Raw genomic sequence first — 14,463 nt, 5'->3', positions numbered from 1 at the left:
TCATGTTATTTACCCCTAGAAAGGGGGCAGGTTCTTGCAACGCAGCGTTGAGAATAGACTCGTGCAAACACTGACACCCTGTGGTCGCCACCTGGAACTGCTAATCTGCTTCTGCACCATCAACTGATTCAGGCTCCGGTGAACTCAGCCACTGACCTGGATCCACCAGTCTCAGAGAGAGAGCCACGAGGTTTCTAAAACATTAATACCCCTTTTGTAGAGCTGCGCAGAGTGGGAGGCGGAGGAAAGAGGCGGAGGAGGAGAGAGGCGCAGACTGGGAGGGGGGGTGGAGGAGGTGAGGCCCAGACTGGGACGGGGGGGGTGGGAGGAGAGAGGCGGAGGAGGAGAGAGGCGCATAGTGGAGGAGAGGCGCAGACTGGGAGGGGGGGTGGAGGAGGTGAGGCCCAGACTGGGGGGGGGGAGGAAAGAGGCGGAGACTGGGAGGCGGAGGAGAGAGGCGCAGACTGGGAGGCGGAGGTGAGAGGCGCAGAGTGGAGGAGAGAGGCGCAGACTGGGAGGCGGAGGGTGGAGGAGGAGAGAGGCACAGACTGGGAGGGGGGGGGGGGGGGTGAAGGAGAGAGGCACAAACTGGGAGGGGGGGGGGGCGTAGGGAGGAGTCCGGAGAACATAAACGACCAAGACAATTATAAACCAGATATTTTAATCTTTTTTTGCTGAAGGTGAAATTACAGCCAGATTGAAACCAACCCACAGAGCTTTATGGAGAGAGGAGAAAGCGCTTCTCACCACAACACAGGGGCCCTCACCCCATCAAAAAAAGAGCACAAAAATGGTACAAACAATCGTAAATGGCGGAGGAATTAAAGTAGAAGGATATATATTCCCTTTCTACCCTACACTCGTGCAGACAGCACAGCCCTCTGCACGGATTCACCCAGTACCGCCACCTAAAAAGCAGAAAGGGGGCAAGTAGGTCATTGTATAGCTGGGGTACCCCACATGGGATGTGCCCAAAACCTGCCATTTCATCCTTCAAGTGAATCCCTGTGCTCGGGAATCCTACCGGACAGAAGATGCGGGCCCGGGGACAGACCCCCGCACCCGGGGACAGACCCCCGCACCCTCTCCCAACCAAAATATCCCGGAGCAGCACATACCAATTCTGTTTAAAAGATTTTTCATTTTTTACTTCACCACCCAAAAATAAAAAAAATACGACTGCTAATAATTACTGTTTCATTTCTTTTCCTTCTTCTCGTCTTTCTTTCCTTCGCTCTTCTCTTTCTCCTCTTTCTTCTCCTTCTCGTCCTTCCTCTCCTTCTTGCTCTCCTCTTTCTCTTGGCCTTCCTTCTTCTCCGCGTCTCGGTTGGCGATCTTGTTGTTGATCAGGTTGTGAAGAGCGACCACCGAGCGAATGAGCGAGGCCAGGTACACCACCAGCATCTGGTCGTTAGTCTTTAGGTAGAAGGCCTTGACAAACTCCTGCAGGTTGACATCCGGCAGCAGGTTGAAGACGTCCTGCAGCTGGTAGATGATCTGGTGGTTAATGGGAAGTTTCCCGGTGGACACCTTCTCCAGGTAGCTCCTGATGTCCAGCAGCTTGGAATTCAGTCCCTTCAGCCCGTGCACCTGGTTGGTGATACGCTGAGACAAGGTGCCAACTGTCGTGTCCTTGATGTCCCTGCAACGGGTCACACGGATAGTTTTAAATTACGGGTACATATGCATTGATGACAAAAACACCAGATATAGACCAAGCACAAACTGTACCTGAATTGAAGGAATCTTTTTATGGATTCACACTACTTTTGACTAGGTCAGATATGAGCCGTCCCTTGCGAGAAGCTCCCAATACGTTTATATTTCAGGTGCCTGCGCGGCACGTTACTGGAGATATAATACGCGATTACATTTACTCATTACCGTAACAAGTGTTCCACTCCAACCTCTTCAGCCTCCTCCGCTCCTATCTCACTGGTGACGTGTTCAAACGTCTTGGAGGTCGGAGTCCCGTCCTGTTGGGAGAAGAGGAAACGGTAAGGACAAGGAACGGAGAAGTAGATATTAGGACGTATAGAAGATTAATAACACTGCTCCTCTTGGTGCAACGACCGAGGTCCTTGTTTCGCATGTAAAATACAGAACCCGGTGTGAAAATGAACATGCGGCTTTTACATCGAGACTGAGTATGCACCTTTATTCTTTGCCACTTTCATGCACCAAAATGATTTAAAACTATATTCTGATTCTTGTTCTTCTGTCCGACACCAACTCAGGAGTGGGCAACAACACCTGTGATGAAGCAGGGGATATCCTGAAAACCTGACCTGTTGGTGGCCCTTGAGGACTGGAGTTGCCCACCCCTGCGCTAAGTGATCTCACACATTGTATCCCCCTGTCCCTCAGCTATAATTGGGTGATAACACAGCAGATCTCTGGACTGAATCTCTGAGGGAAGAAAGGATTTGACCGCTTCCCCAAAGAGGTGCATTGGAACAGAGAGGAACCATCTATATACAGTGTAACAGTCACGGAGACGGCTGGGTGAGACGGTCAAACTCACATCGTGAACTTCCTCAACGGAGATGTACGCTTCGGTAGGGAGGCCCAGATCTTTCGGCTTCACATCAATGATCACCAGGACCTGGAATAAATAGCACAATGAGGAAGAAAATCAAACCAATAGTTAGCCATCACCTATGGATGAACTACAGTTCCAGACCAAATATGGACAGACGCTGGATACTTCAGCCACGAGGGAGTTATAGGAGGGAAGACACCCCACAAGCTGACATCTCTGTGGCTTCCTGAGCTGACAAAGTATTTCTATCTAGGTCCACATATACTGAGCTGTAATCAATGCTGGATTTTCTCTAACTGCCCACGAGCTGCACTATATGGTTTGATAGAACACGTTTCTGGAGTACCCTGTACTGGTTTTCTGTGATTACCAGAGCTTGACAAATGCACTCGACTGGGGCGCCGCTGGCGAGACTTACCGGCGACGTGTTACGGCGTCTCCCGGCATTCTCCTACAACTCTCGTGAACATGGCTGTGCGGCGTCAAATTACGCTGCATTACCATGACAACAGGATGCTACACGACATCATGTAGTGCCCCGTTGTCATGGCAACGCGGCATAGCCATGTTCACAGGAGTTGTTGCAGGGTGGAGAAGCAGGAGAATGCCGGGAGACGCCACGCCGCCGGCAAGTCTCGCCAGCGGCTAAAATGAAGGGGGTGAGAGCGAGGGAGTCAGATTAAAAAAAAATGGGGGGGGGGGGGGGGGAGGGAGTAAGTGATTACCATCAATATTACAGAAAACCATAAGTTTGCATTTGGAGTTAGCTTTTGGTACATTAAGTAGAAATGTGATACCCACCCATTGCTGCTTTAATAAGCACAATACATTGGCTTGTTTGATCTAAAGTGGAATCAATAACATGCTTCCACTCAGAATTCAACCTGTGAAATGCACACGGGGCAAACGCCAGAGCTCGGGAACGTTTAGTACCAGCTGTCCAACTTACTGAATTTGGGCAATATCTTTTCATCAGCTCGTTAATGGCAATGTCATTTTTATGCAGTTTGGGTCCGGTGTGATACCAGCCAACTATCCGCTCACGAGCTAGAGAGAAAGACATGAATGCAACATTACAGTAAAACAGAACAGGTATGGCTCAGATTTCAGAGCAACAGATGCACAGCCGTGGATTATGGTTAGAAGCTTGACAAATACACAGACTTCCACATCTAGCATCGTTACCAGATCACAAAACCATAAGCGAGATTAAGCGTTCATCACATGGACACAATGTGTCGTCATTGGTCATTTACCGTCCGATCATCCTTTCCGACAGCAGAAAAATAACGACAAGGAAACCAAACTCACCGTTCACTTTTTTGAACATGCCGTACATGTTTTCCAAATAGTCATGGTCCAGAAACCAGACAGAATCATCTTTGTCGTCTTCATCAAATGGAACTGTGGGAATAAAGTGATTATTTAGGGTTACTCTGCACGCTAGCTACCCAGGCTCCGGTAAACTTACTGCAAACAGAGACAAAACCAATGTACAGCAGCCGTTTACATTACTTACACTAACATTCATTACAAATTAGTGGGAATTGCAAAGTTTACCATAAACAATTCTTGATTCCAATAAATATAGACTCAGAATGGGCGAAGTAGTTGAATGTGTAACATTAACACCCGACTCATTGAACACTGTAGTGACAGGCACATGACCAGCACTCAAATAATTCTTACATCTAGTTGACAGAAGGTATAAATTAATAAAATCTCTATCCCAGTGTGACAATTTAATAACGTAATCAGAAATGCTTAAATAAATAAATACATTTCTCACCTGCAAAACTGTTGGAGACATCCAAGATTTTCTTGTGCCAGGAGCCCAGCAAGACACCGACCACTCGCTTCTGATTGCCAACCTTTCCTATCCTACAGAAACAGGAGACACGATTTGTATCATATTAAACAGATACGAAGAGCGAAGGGACGCAGACGTGTGCAACAGCTTCACCCGGGGTCTGCCAGTGCCACTGCGTTCAAATACATTACTATCAATTGTTCAATTAAATCTTTACATGAATGTGCAAAATATAATAGGATTACATGGGGTAAACGGCCTGCCCCCAGTAAGCGGCATCCCGTGGCCTATCCCCGGTGCACGGCATCCCGTGGCCTATCCCCGGTGCACGGCATCCCGTGGCCTATCCCCGGTGCACGGCATCCCGTGTCCTATCCCCGGTAAGCGGCATCCCGTGGCCTATCCCCGGTAAGCGGCATCCCGTGGCCTATCCCCGGTGTACGGCATCCCGTGGCCTATCCCCGGTGTACGGCATCCCGTGGCCTATCCCCGGTAAGCGGCATCCCGTGGCCTATCCCCGGTAAGCGGCATCCCGTGGCCTATCCCCGGTGTACGGCATCCCGTGGCCTATCCCCGGTGTACGGATCTAGGGCCTGTCCCAGTGAGTGGATTCCCGTGGACTGTCCCAGTGAGTAAATTCCAGTGGCCTCTCCCAGTGAGTAAATTCTCGTGGCCTGTCCCAGTGAGTAAATTCCCAGGGCCTGTCCCAGTGAGTAAATTCCCAGGGCCTGTCCCAGTGAGTAAATTCCCAGGGCCTGTCCCAGTGAGTAAATTCCCAGGGCCTGTCCCAGTGAGTAAATTCCCAGGGCCTGTCCCAGTGAGTAAATTCCCAGGGCCTGTCCCAGTGAGTAAATTCCCAGGGCCTGTCCCAGTGAGTAAATTCCCAGGGCCTGTCCCAGTGAGTAAATTCCCAGGGCCTGTCCCAGTGAGTAAATTCCCAGGGCCTGTCCCAGTGAGTAAATTCCCAGGGCCTGTCCCAGTGAGTAAATTCCCAGGGCCTGTCCTAGTGAGTAAATTCCCAGGGCCTGCCCCAGTGTGTGGCCTGCCCCAGTGTGCGGATCCCCGTGGCCTTTTCCTGTGAGCGGATCCCCGTGGTCGCAGTTCGGGCCTGTCCCGCCCATGAGTCAGCAGCTCCGGACAGAGGCCCCGCAGAGGGAAGGGAGTGGGGGGAGACTCCACTCTCACCTGTTGAAATGATCCACCACACTGAGCAGCACCAGCGGGTGAACCACAACCCTCTCTACCGCCAGCTCCGGCATGTCTCCGCCTGTCTGCTGATACACCGGCCGGCGCTCACACTGACACAGCAACCACCACTTCCGGAGCTACGCGCCCCAACATGCACTGCGCGACGGAACCAACGTCATGAAGCGCCTCAGGCGCCATCTTTGTACAGGCAACGATGATTCGGCGTTCCATTCATTGGAAGGGGTTCTGCTTATACTGAGGGAGGGTCCCTGTGTATTAGTCATTCCCAGGAGATCCCACACATTGAAAGCTCTGGGACTAATCTGAAGCGAGGTCTTCACCTGGCTATTCTGTCGCATTAAAATGAAAATAATTTCTAACTCTTGTTCCAGTATATAAAAATACCACGTGTGGTGCATTTCTCAGGCAGGTCTGCCTTATCTATGTTATTCTACAGCAAAGTCCCAGTAACATACTCCACACAACCAATCTCCTGAGCCTGGGAGGTCAGATTGCATTTTTAGGGGTGACTTTAAACACTCGGTATATAACCCCCAAACACTCACTCAGTGTATAACCCCCAGACACTCAATGTATAACCCCCACATACTCAGTGTATAAACCTCAGACACTTGGACACTCGGTGTATCACCCTCAGACACTCGGTGTATCACCCTCAGACACTCGGTGTATCACCCTCAGACACTCCGTGTATCACCCCAAGACACTCCGTGTATCACCCTCAGACACTCCGTGTATCACCCCAAGACACTACGTGTATAACCCCCACATACTCAGTGTATCACCCCCAGACACTCCGTGTATAACCCCCACATACTCAGTGTATAACGCCCAGACACTCCGTGTAAAACCCCCAGACACTCCGTGTATAACCCCCACATACTCAGTGTATAACGCCCAGACACTCCGTGTATAACCCCCACATACTCAGTGTATAACCCCCACATACTCGGTGTATAACGCCCAGACACTCCGTGTATAACCCCCACATACTCAGTGTATAACGCCCAGACACTCCGTGTATAACCCCCACATACTCAGTGTATAACCCCCACATACTCGGTGTATAACGCCCAGACACTCCGTGTATAACCCCCACATACTCAGTGTATAACGCCCAGACACTCCGTGTATAACCCCCAGACACTCCGTGTATAACCCCCACATACTCAGTGTATAACGCCCAGACACTCCGTGTATAACCCCCAGATACTCAGTGTATAACCCCCAGACACTCCGTGTATAACCCCCACATACTCAGTGTATAACGCCCAGACACTCAGTGTATAACCCCCACATACTCAGTGTATAACCCCCAGACACTCCGTGTATAACCCCCACATACTCCGTGTATAACCCCCAGACACTCCGTGTATAACCCCCACATACTCAGTGTATAACGCCCAGACACTCCGTGTAAAACCCCCAGATAGTGTATATTGGCGGGAAGTTGTGGCCAGGTAGGTGGGCATCATTTTATGGGATACGTGGCCAGCGAGAACTGCGGTGCCTGCAGGATATGAGGAGCGTTACGGTGCGATCCGGTGTATCATACCCCGGGGGCGAGGGGGATTTTTATTAATATTCAGGATATTTCCTATAAACACAAATGCAATTTGCAACTTTGCAAAGCGTTTACTGCAGAAAGATACGGATGATTCTCTCAGTAACACAGTCAGTCCCTTGTTTGAAGAGTTGCAGCTGGGTTATTTATTCTCTTGTTACAAACATTCAACACATATAAGTATTGTTAAATAAGTGTTAGTTTGTAACATTAGGAGCTGACTCTTGGGATGGGGTTTGTTTCCTCTGGCTGCTCCCTTATATGTTGTCACTGTGTGTTCAACTAGTTTGCACAGGCGACACCTCCGACCCCCATCTCAACCCACTACCCTCTAGCCCCCTCACTACACCCCCCTTTCTACCTGCCCCTCCTCTCTATACCCCCTCCCTTTCTACACCTCCTCCCTTTCTACCTGCCCCATCTCTCTATAACCCCTCCCTTTCTACCTGCCCCTCCTCTCTACACCCTCCCTTTCTACCTGCCCCTCCTCTCTATACACCCTCCCTTTCTACCTGCCCCTCCTCTCTATACCCCCTCCCTTTCTACACCTCCTCCCTTTCTACCTGCCCCATCTCTCTATAACCCCTCCCTTTCTACCTGCCCCTCCTCACTACACCCCCCTTTCTACCTGCCCCTCCTCTCTATACCCAATCCATTTCTACACCTCCTCCCTTTCTACCTGCCCCTCCTCTCTATACACCCTCCCCTTCTACCTGCCCCTCCTCTCTATACACCCTCCCTTTCTACCTGCCCCTCCTCTCTATACACCCTCCCTTTCTACCTGCCCCTCCTCTCTATACACCCTCCCTTTCTACCTGCCCCTCCTCTCTATACACCCTCCCTTTCTACCTGCCCTTCCTCTCTATACAGCCTCCCTTTCTACCTGCCCCTCCTCTCTATACACCCTCCCTTTCTACCTGCCCCTCCTCTCTATACACCCTCCCTTTCTACCCGCCCCTCCTCTCTCCTACTTGCCTACCCCCCTCCTCGTCTCCAACCCCCTCTCCCACACTCTCTAACCCCCTCATCCCCTTATGTTTATTGGCTCTCTGATAAGGGGGGCGGGATATGAAACGCGTCGGTGGCTATCAGTCAGAGGATTCCCACACAAAAAGGGACTGTGATTACACGGGAACTGTATGATGCATTATTATCCTTACCGAGACTTATCTGAAATACTATCACACAATGATAAGGTGGTGGGAAGGCCGCAGCGCAGGTTATCAAACCATCATTCATACGCCCATTAACCATTACAGAACAAATTAACCTCTCGTCTCCCAGCCAGAGAGAAAATGTCATAAATAACAAAGGCGCCACTCCCCCCCCCCCCCAGCCAACTGCAATTACCATAACAACCAATCCATTGAACCCTTCCTGAACTACCATCATGAAAACAAACCCTATTTTATCCTGAGCTGTGACTAACAAACCACCTTTTTTGTTGTTGTTTTAAATAAATATAAACATGTACAATAATACATAGTAACCGCAGTTAGGGGGGGAGGGTGGGAATATCTCACTTCAGGCCTCTTCACAGGTGAGTGAGCTAAACCTCCATTGTGCGTCTATTTATACCCCAAAATTCCCGCCCAAACTTGGCCCCGCCTACATTCTCACTCCCTCAGCCAATTATTTGATCCAGTCCTTCCGCCTAGCAACAAACTGCCGGCCAATCCCTGAAGACCTTACCTAACTCTACCTATTAACTCCCTAACCCTTTTTTCCCGCCAAAAACGTAACCCCGCCTACATTCTCACTTCCTCAGCCAATGATTTGATCATACCCTTCCGCCTAGCAACACACCGCCAGCCAATCCCTGAACATCTTACCTAACTCTACCTATTAACTCCCTAACCCTTTTTCCCGCCCAAATTCCCTAGCTGAGTTTTGTCTCTGAGTGAACCTATTGTGCCTACATCTTTACAGCCTCCATTAATATGCCACTGCTGACCTGCCAGGCAGGGGGTGCCAGGGAAGCTGCAGGTAAGATTCGTTACCTGACAACAATATATGGCTCTGGTTGAAACTTGTCATCTCATGCAGCTCTCTCGCAGCCATTTTGTTATTGTGAGATTGCTTTGCACATGGGGAACATACTGCATGCTAGTAGTTAGGAGTGGGAGTGGGTATGGGAGTGGGAATTGAGGGGGTGGGATTGGGTATGGGAGGGGGCAGTGAGGGGGTGGGATTGGGTATGGGAGGGGGCAGTGAGGGGGTGGGATTGGGTATGGGAGGGGGCAGTGAGGGGTGGGATTGGGTATGGGAGGGGGCAGTGAGGGGGTGGGATTGGGTATGGGAGGGGGCAGTGAGGGGTGGGATTGGGTATGGGAGGGGGCAGTGAGGGGTGGGATTGGGTATGGGAGGAGGCAGTGAGGGGGCAGTGAGGGGGTGGGATTGGGTATGGTAGGGGGCAGTGAGGGGTGGGATTGGGTATGGGAGGGGCAGTGAGGGGGTGGGATTGGGTATGGGAGGGGGCAGTGAGTGGGTGGGATTGGGTATGGGAGGGGGCAGTGAGGGGTGGGATTGGGCATGGGAGGGGGCAGTGAGTGGGTGGGATTGGGTATGGGAGGGGGCAGTGAGGGGGTGGGATTGGGTATGGGAGGGGGCAGTGAGGGGGTGGGATTGGGTATGGGAGGGGGCAGTGAGGGGGTGGGATTGGGTATGGGAGCGGGCAGTGAGGGGGTGGGATTGGGTATGGGAGGGGGCAGTGAGGGGGTGGGATTGGGTATGGGAGGGGGCAGTGAGTGGGTGGGATTGGGTATGGGAGGGGGCAGTGAGTGGGTGGGCTTGGGTATGGGAGGGGGCAGTGAGGGGGTGGGATTGGGTATGGGAGGGGGCAGTGAGGGGGTGGGATTGGGTATGGGAGGGGGCAGTGAGTGGGTGGGAGTGGGAATTGAGGGGGTGGGATTGGGTATGGGAGGGGGCAGTGAGGGGGTGGGATTGGGTATGGGAGGGGGCAGTGAGGGGTGGGATTGGGTATGGGAGGGGGCAGTGAGGGGGTGGGATTGGGTATGGGAGGGGGCAGTGAGGGGTGGGATTGGGTATGGGAGGGGGCAGTGAGGGGTGGGATTGGGTATGGGAGGAGGCAGTGAGGGGGCAGTGAGGGGGTGGGATTGGGTATGGTAGGGGGCAGTGAGGGGTGGGATTGGGTATGGGAGGGGCAGTGAGGGGGTGGGATTGGGTATGGGAGGGGGCAGTGAGTGGGTGGGATTGGGTATGGGAGGGGGCAGTGAGGGGTGGGATTGGGCATGGGAGGGGGCAGTGAGTGGGTGGGATTGGGTATGGGAGGGGGCAGTGAGGGGGTGGGATTGGGTATGGGAGGGGGGCAGTGAGGGGGTGGGATTGGGTATGGGAGGGGGCAGTGAGGGGGTGGGATTGGGTATGGGAGCGGGCAGTGAGGGGGTGGGATTGGGTATGGGAGGGGGCAGTGAGGGGGTGGGATTGGGTATGGGAGGGGGCAGTGAGTGGGTGGGATTGGGTATGGGAGGGGGCAGTGAGTGGGTGGGCTTGGGTATGGGAGGGGGCAGTGAGGGGGTGGGATTGGGTATGGGAGGGGGCAGTGAGGGGGTGGGATTGGGTATGGGAGGGGGCAGTGAGTGGGTGGGGTTGGGTATGGGAGGGGGCAGTGAGGGGGTGGGATTGGGTATGGGAGGGGCAGTGAGGGGGTGGGATTGGGTATGTGAGGGGGCAGTGAGGGGGTGGGATTGGGTATGGGAGGGGGCAGTGAGGGGGTGGGATTGGGTATGGGAGGGGGCAGTGAGTGGGTGGGATTGGGTATGGGAGGGGGCAGTGAGGGGGTGGGATTGGATATGGGAGGGGGCAGTGAGGGGGTGGGATTGGGTATGGGAGGGGGTGGGATTGGGCATGGGAGGGGGCAGTGAGGGGGTGGGATTGGGTATGGGAGGGGGCAGTGAGGGGGTGGGATTGGGTATGGGAGGGGGCAGTGAGGGGGTGGGATTGGGTATGGGAGGGGGCAGTGAGGGGATGGGATTGGGTATGGGAGGGGCAGTGAGGGGGTGGGATTGGGTATGGGAGGGGGCAGTGAGGGGGTGGGATTGAGTATGGGAGGGGGCAGTGAGGGGGTGGGATTGGGTATGGGAGGGGGCAGTGAGGGGGTGGGATTGGGCATGGGAGGGGGCAGTGAGGGGGTGGGATTGGGTATGTGAGGGGGCAGTGAGGGGGTGGGATTGGGTATGTGAGGGGGCAGTGAGGGGGTGGGATTGGGTATGGGAGGGGGCAGTGAGGGGGTGGGATTGGGTATGGGAGGGGGCAGTGAGGGGGTGGGATTGGGTATGGGAGGGGGCAGTGAGGGGTGGGATTGGGCATGGGAGGGGGCAGTGAGGGGGTGGGATTGGGTATGGGAGGGGCAGTGAGGGGGTGGGATTGGGTATGGGAGGGGGCAGTGAGGGGGTGGGATTGGGTATGGGAGGGGGCAGTGAGGGGGTGGGATTGGGTATGGGAGGGGGCAGTGAGGGGGTGGGATTGGGTATGTGAGGGGGCAGTGAGGGGGTGGGATTGGGTATGTGAGGGGGCAGTGAGGGGGTGGGATTGGGTATGGGAGGGGGCAGTGAGGGGGTGGGATTGGGTATGTGAGGGGGCAGTGAGGGGTGGGATTGGGCATGGGAGGGGGCAGTGAAGGGGTGGGATTGGGTATGGGAGGGGGCAGTGAGGGGGTGGGATTGGGTATGGGAGGGGGCAGTGAGGGGTGGGATTGGGCATGGGAGGGGGCAGTGAGGGGGTGGGATTGGGTATGGGAGGGGGCAGTGAGGGGGTGGGATTGGGTATGGGAGGGGGCAGTGAGGGGTGGGATTGGGTATGGGAGGGGGCAGTGAGGGGGGTGGGATTGGGTATGGGAGGGGGGCAGTGAGGGGGTGGGATTGGGTATGGGAGGGGGCAGTGAGGGGTGGGATTGGGCATGGGAGGGGGCAGTGAGGGGGTGGGATTGGGTATGGGAGGGGGCAGTGAGGGGGTGGGATTGGGTATGGGAGGGGGCAGTGAGGGGGTGGGATTGGGTATGGGAGGGGGCAGTGAGGGGGTGGGATTGGGTATGTGAGGGGGCAGTGAGGGGGTGGGATTGGGTATGTGAGGGGGCAGTGAGGGGGTGGGATTGGGTATGGGAGGGGGCAGTGAGGGGGTGGGATTGGGTATGGGAGGGGCAGTGAGGGGGTGGGAGGGGGCAGTGAGGGGGTGGGATTGGGTATGGGAGGGGGCAGTGAGGGGGTGGGATTGGGTATGGGAGGGGGCAGTGAGGGGGTGGGATTGGGTATGGGAGGGGCAGTGAGGGGGTGGGATTGGGTATGGGAGGGGGCAGTGAGGGGGTGGGATTGGGCATGGGAGGGGGCAGTGAGGGGTGGGATTGAGGGAGAGAGGGGTGCAAGAGTGAGGGGGAGAGTGTAAGTCTGCGCTTATAGCGTTGGCGCGTTTTAGTAAGGACGGAGTGACGGCTTGGTCGCGATCGCTGGAAGTCATCTCAATTTCATTTTTCCCGGGACCGCAGCCTGACGTCACCGTCGCCATTGCGTTGCCAGCACTGTAAGCGTAGCCTATCTCACTCTTGCTCACTTACATTCTCCCCCCTCTCTATCACTCCCACTCTCTTGAGAGAGGGGAGAGGTAAGTGAGAAGAGGGGTGTGAGAGGGAGGGATCATGGGGGAGGGAGAGAATGAGAGGGAGGAGTGTGAGAGAAATAGAGGGGAGTGTGAGCGAGGGGGGAGTGAGAGAGGGAAGGGGGAGTGTGAGAGAGGAGGGAGTGTGAGAAAGAGAGGGGGGTATGAGATAGAAGGGGGAGTGTGAGAGAGGGGGTAGTGTGAGAGAGGGGGGAGTGTGAGAGAGGGGGAGTGTGAGAGAGGGGGGAGTGTGAGAAAGGGGGGAGTGTGAGAGAGGGGGGGTGTGAGAGGGGGTGTGTGAGAGAGGGGGGAGTGTGAGAGAGGGGGGAGTGTGAGAGAGGGGGGATCATGGGGGAGGGAGAGAATGAGAGGGCGGAGTGTGAGAGAAATAGAGGGGAGTGTGAGCGAGGGGGGAGTGAGAGAGGGAAAGGGGAGTGTGAGAGAGGAGGGAGTGTGAGAAAGAGAGGGGGGTATGAGATAGAAGGGGGAGTGTGAGAGAGGGGGGAGTGTGAGAGAGGGGGGAGTGTGAGAGGGGGGGTGTGAGAGGGGGTGTGTGAGAGGGGGGTGTGAGAGAGGGGGGAGTGTGAGAGAGGGGGTGTCAGGGGGGGGTGAGAGAGGGGGGAGTGTGAGAGAGGGGGATCATGGGGGAGGGAGAGAATGAGAGGGCGGAGTGTGAGAGAAATAGAGGGGAGTGTGAGAGAAATAGAGGGGCATGTGAGCGAGGAGGGAGTGAGAGAGGGAAGGGGGAGTGAGAGAGAGGAGGGGGAGTGTGAGAGAAATAGAGGGGCATGTGAGCGAGGAGGGAGTGAGAGAGGGAAGGGGGAGTGTGAGATAGAGGGGGGGAGAGTGAGAGGGGGGAGAGTGAGAGAGGGGGGGAGAGTGAGAGGGGGGAGAGTGAGAGAGGGGGGGAGAATGAGAGAGGGGCGAGAGTGAGAGAGAGGGGAGAGTGAGAGAGGCGGGAGTGTGTGAGAGAGGGGGGAGTGTGTGAGAGAGGGGGGAGTGTGTGAGAGAGGGGGGAGTGTGAGAGAGGGGGGGAGTGTGTGAGAGAGGGGGGAGTGTGTGAGAGGGGGGGAGTGTGTGAGAGAGGGGGGAGTGTGAGATAGAGGGGGGGAGAGTGAGAGAGGGGGGGAGAGTGAGAGAGGGGGGGAGAGTGAGAGGGGGGAGAGTGAGAGAGGGGCGAGAGTGAGAGAGAGGGGAGTGTGAGAGAGGGGGGAGTGTGTGAGAGAGGGGGGAGTGTGTGAGAGAGGGGGGAGTGTGTGAGAGAGGGGGGAGTGTGTCAGAGAGGGGGGGAGTGTGTGAGAGAGGGGGGAGTGTGTGAGAGGGGGGGAGTGTGTGAGAGGGGGGAGTGTGTGAGAGAGGGGGGGTGTGTGTGAGAGGGGGGGAGTGTGTGAGAGAGGGGGGAGTGTGTGAGAGGGGGGGGAGTGTGAGAGAGGGGGGGAGTGTGAGAGAGGGGGAGTGTGAAAAGAGGGGGGAGTGTGAAAAAGAGGGGGGAGTGTGAGAGAGGGGGGAGAGTGAGAGCATTATATAGGAATACTGAGTGTCTGCTCACTGCAGTGCAATAGACATTAATGATCGCTTAGATGGCAGCTAAAAGCACGTACAGGGTGTGGCTTTATATTGAATATTACCCGAGTTTAATGACACATTTCAAAACATCAAAAGCTTCTGTCACATACCGATCCTAAACAAACATTACTGGCTCCTACCTGCCGCAAACTCATCCTCACA

General features: G+C 54.8%; 1 protein-coding gene and 1 long non-coding RNA gene across 2 annotated transcripts in view; one reads left to right on the top strand and one right to left on the bottom strand.

Annotated features, from left to right (window-relative positions):
• Positions 1 to 644: 644 nt before the first annotated feature.
• Positions 645 to 5,710, bottom strand: PSMD7 (proteasome 26S subunit, non-ATPase 7). Its single transcript, XM_075576474.1, has 7 exons — positions 5,538 to 5,710; positions 4,332 to 4,423; positions 3,854 to 3,946; positions 3,492 to 3,589; positions 2,525 to 2,605; positions 1,885 to 1,976; positions 645 to 1,642 (listed from the first exon to the last, which is right to left on the bottom strand). Exons 1-7 carry the CDS (start codon positions 5,609 to 5,611, stop codon positions 1,198 to 1,200), a joined length of 975 nt encoding a protein of 324 aa, XP_075432589.1. The 5' UTR covers positions 5,612 to 5,710; the 3' UTR covers positions 645 to 1,197.
• Positions 5,711 to 8,971: 3,261 nt separating this feature from the next.
• Positions 8,972 to 14,463, top strand: part of LOC142470218 (uncharacterized) — a 126,199-nt gene continuing 120,707 nt past the window's right edge. The window contains exon 1 of the long non-coding RNA XR_012789232.1: positions 8,972 to 9,111. This is a non-coding gene — a long non-coding RNA (uncharacterized LOC142470218). The remainder of the gene's footprint in view (positions 9,112 to 14,463) is intronic.

This window comes from Ascaphus truei, chromosome 19 (genome assembly GCF_040206685.1).
Source record: "Ascaphus truei isolate aAscTru1 chromosome 19, aAscTru1.hap1, whole genome shotgun sequence".
NCBI lineage: Eukaryota > Metazoa > Chordata > Amphibia > Anura > Ascaphidae > Ascaphus > Ascaphus truei.
Note: the sequence above shows the minus strand (reverse complement) of the source record. Positions and strands in the feature narration are given on the sequence as shown.

What these genes read in the sequence shown, in the direction of transcription:
- PSMD7 (XM_075576474.1), bottom strand. Translation starts at nt 5,611, where the DNA reads ATGCCGGAGCTGGCGGTAGAGAGGGTTGTGGTTCACCCGCTGGTGCTG. An exon ending in GTGGTGGATCATTTCAACAG is followed by an intron (nt 4,424 to 5,537) that starts GTGAGAGTGGAG and finishes CTGTTTCTGTAG; the next exon opens with GATAGGAAAGGTTGGCAATC. An exon ending in CATGTTCAAAAAAGTGAACG is followed by an intron (nt 3,590 to 3,853) that starts GTGAGTTTGGTT and finishes CTTTCTCTCTAG; the next exon opens with CTCGTGAGCGGATAGTTGGC.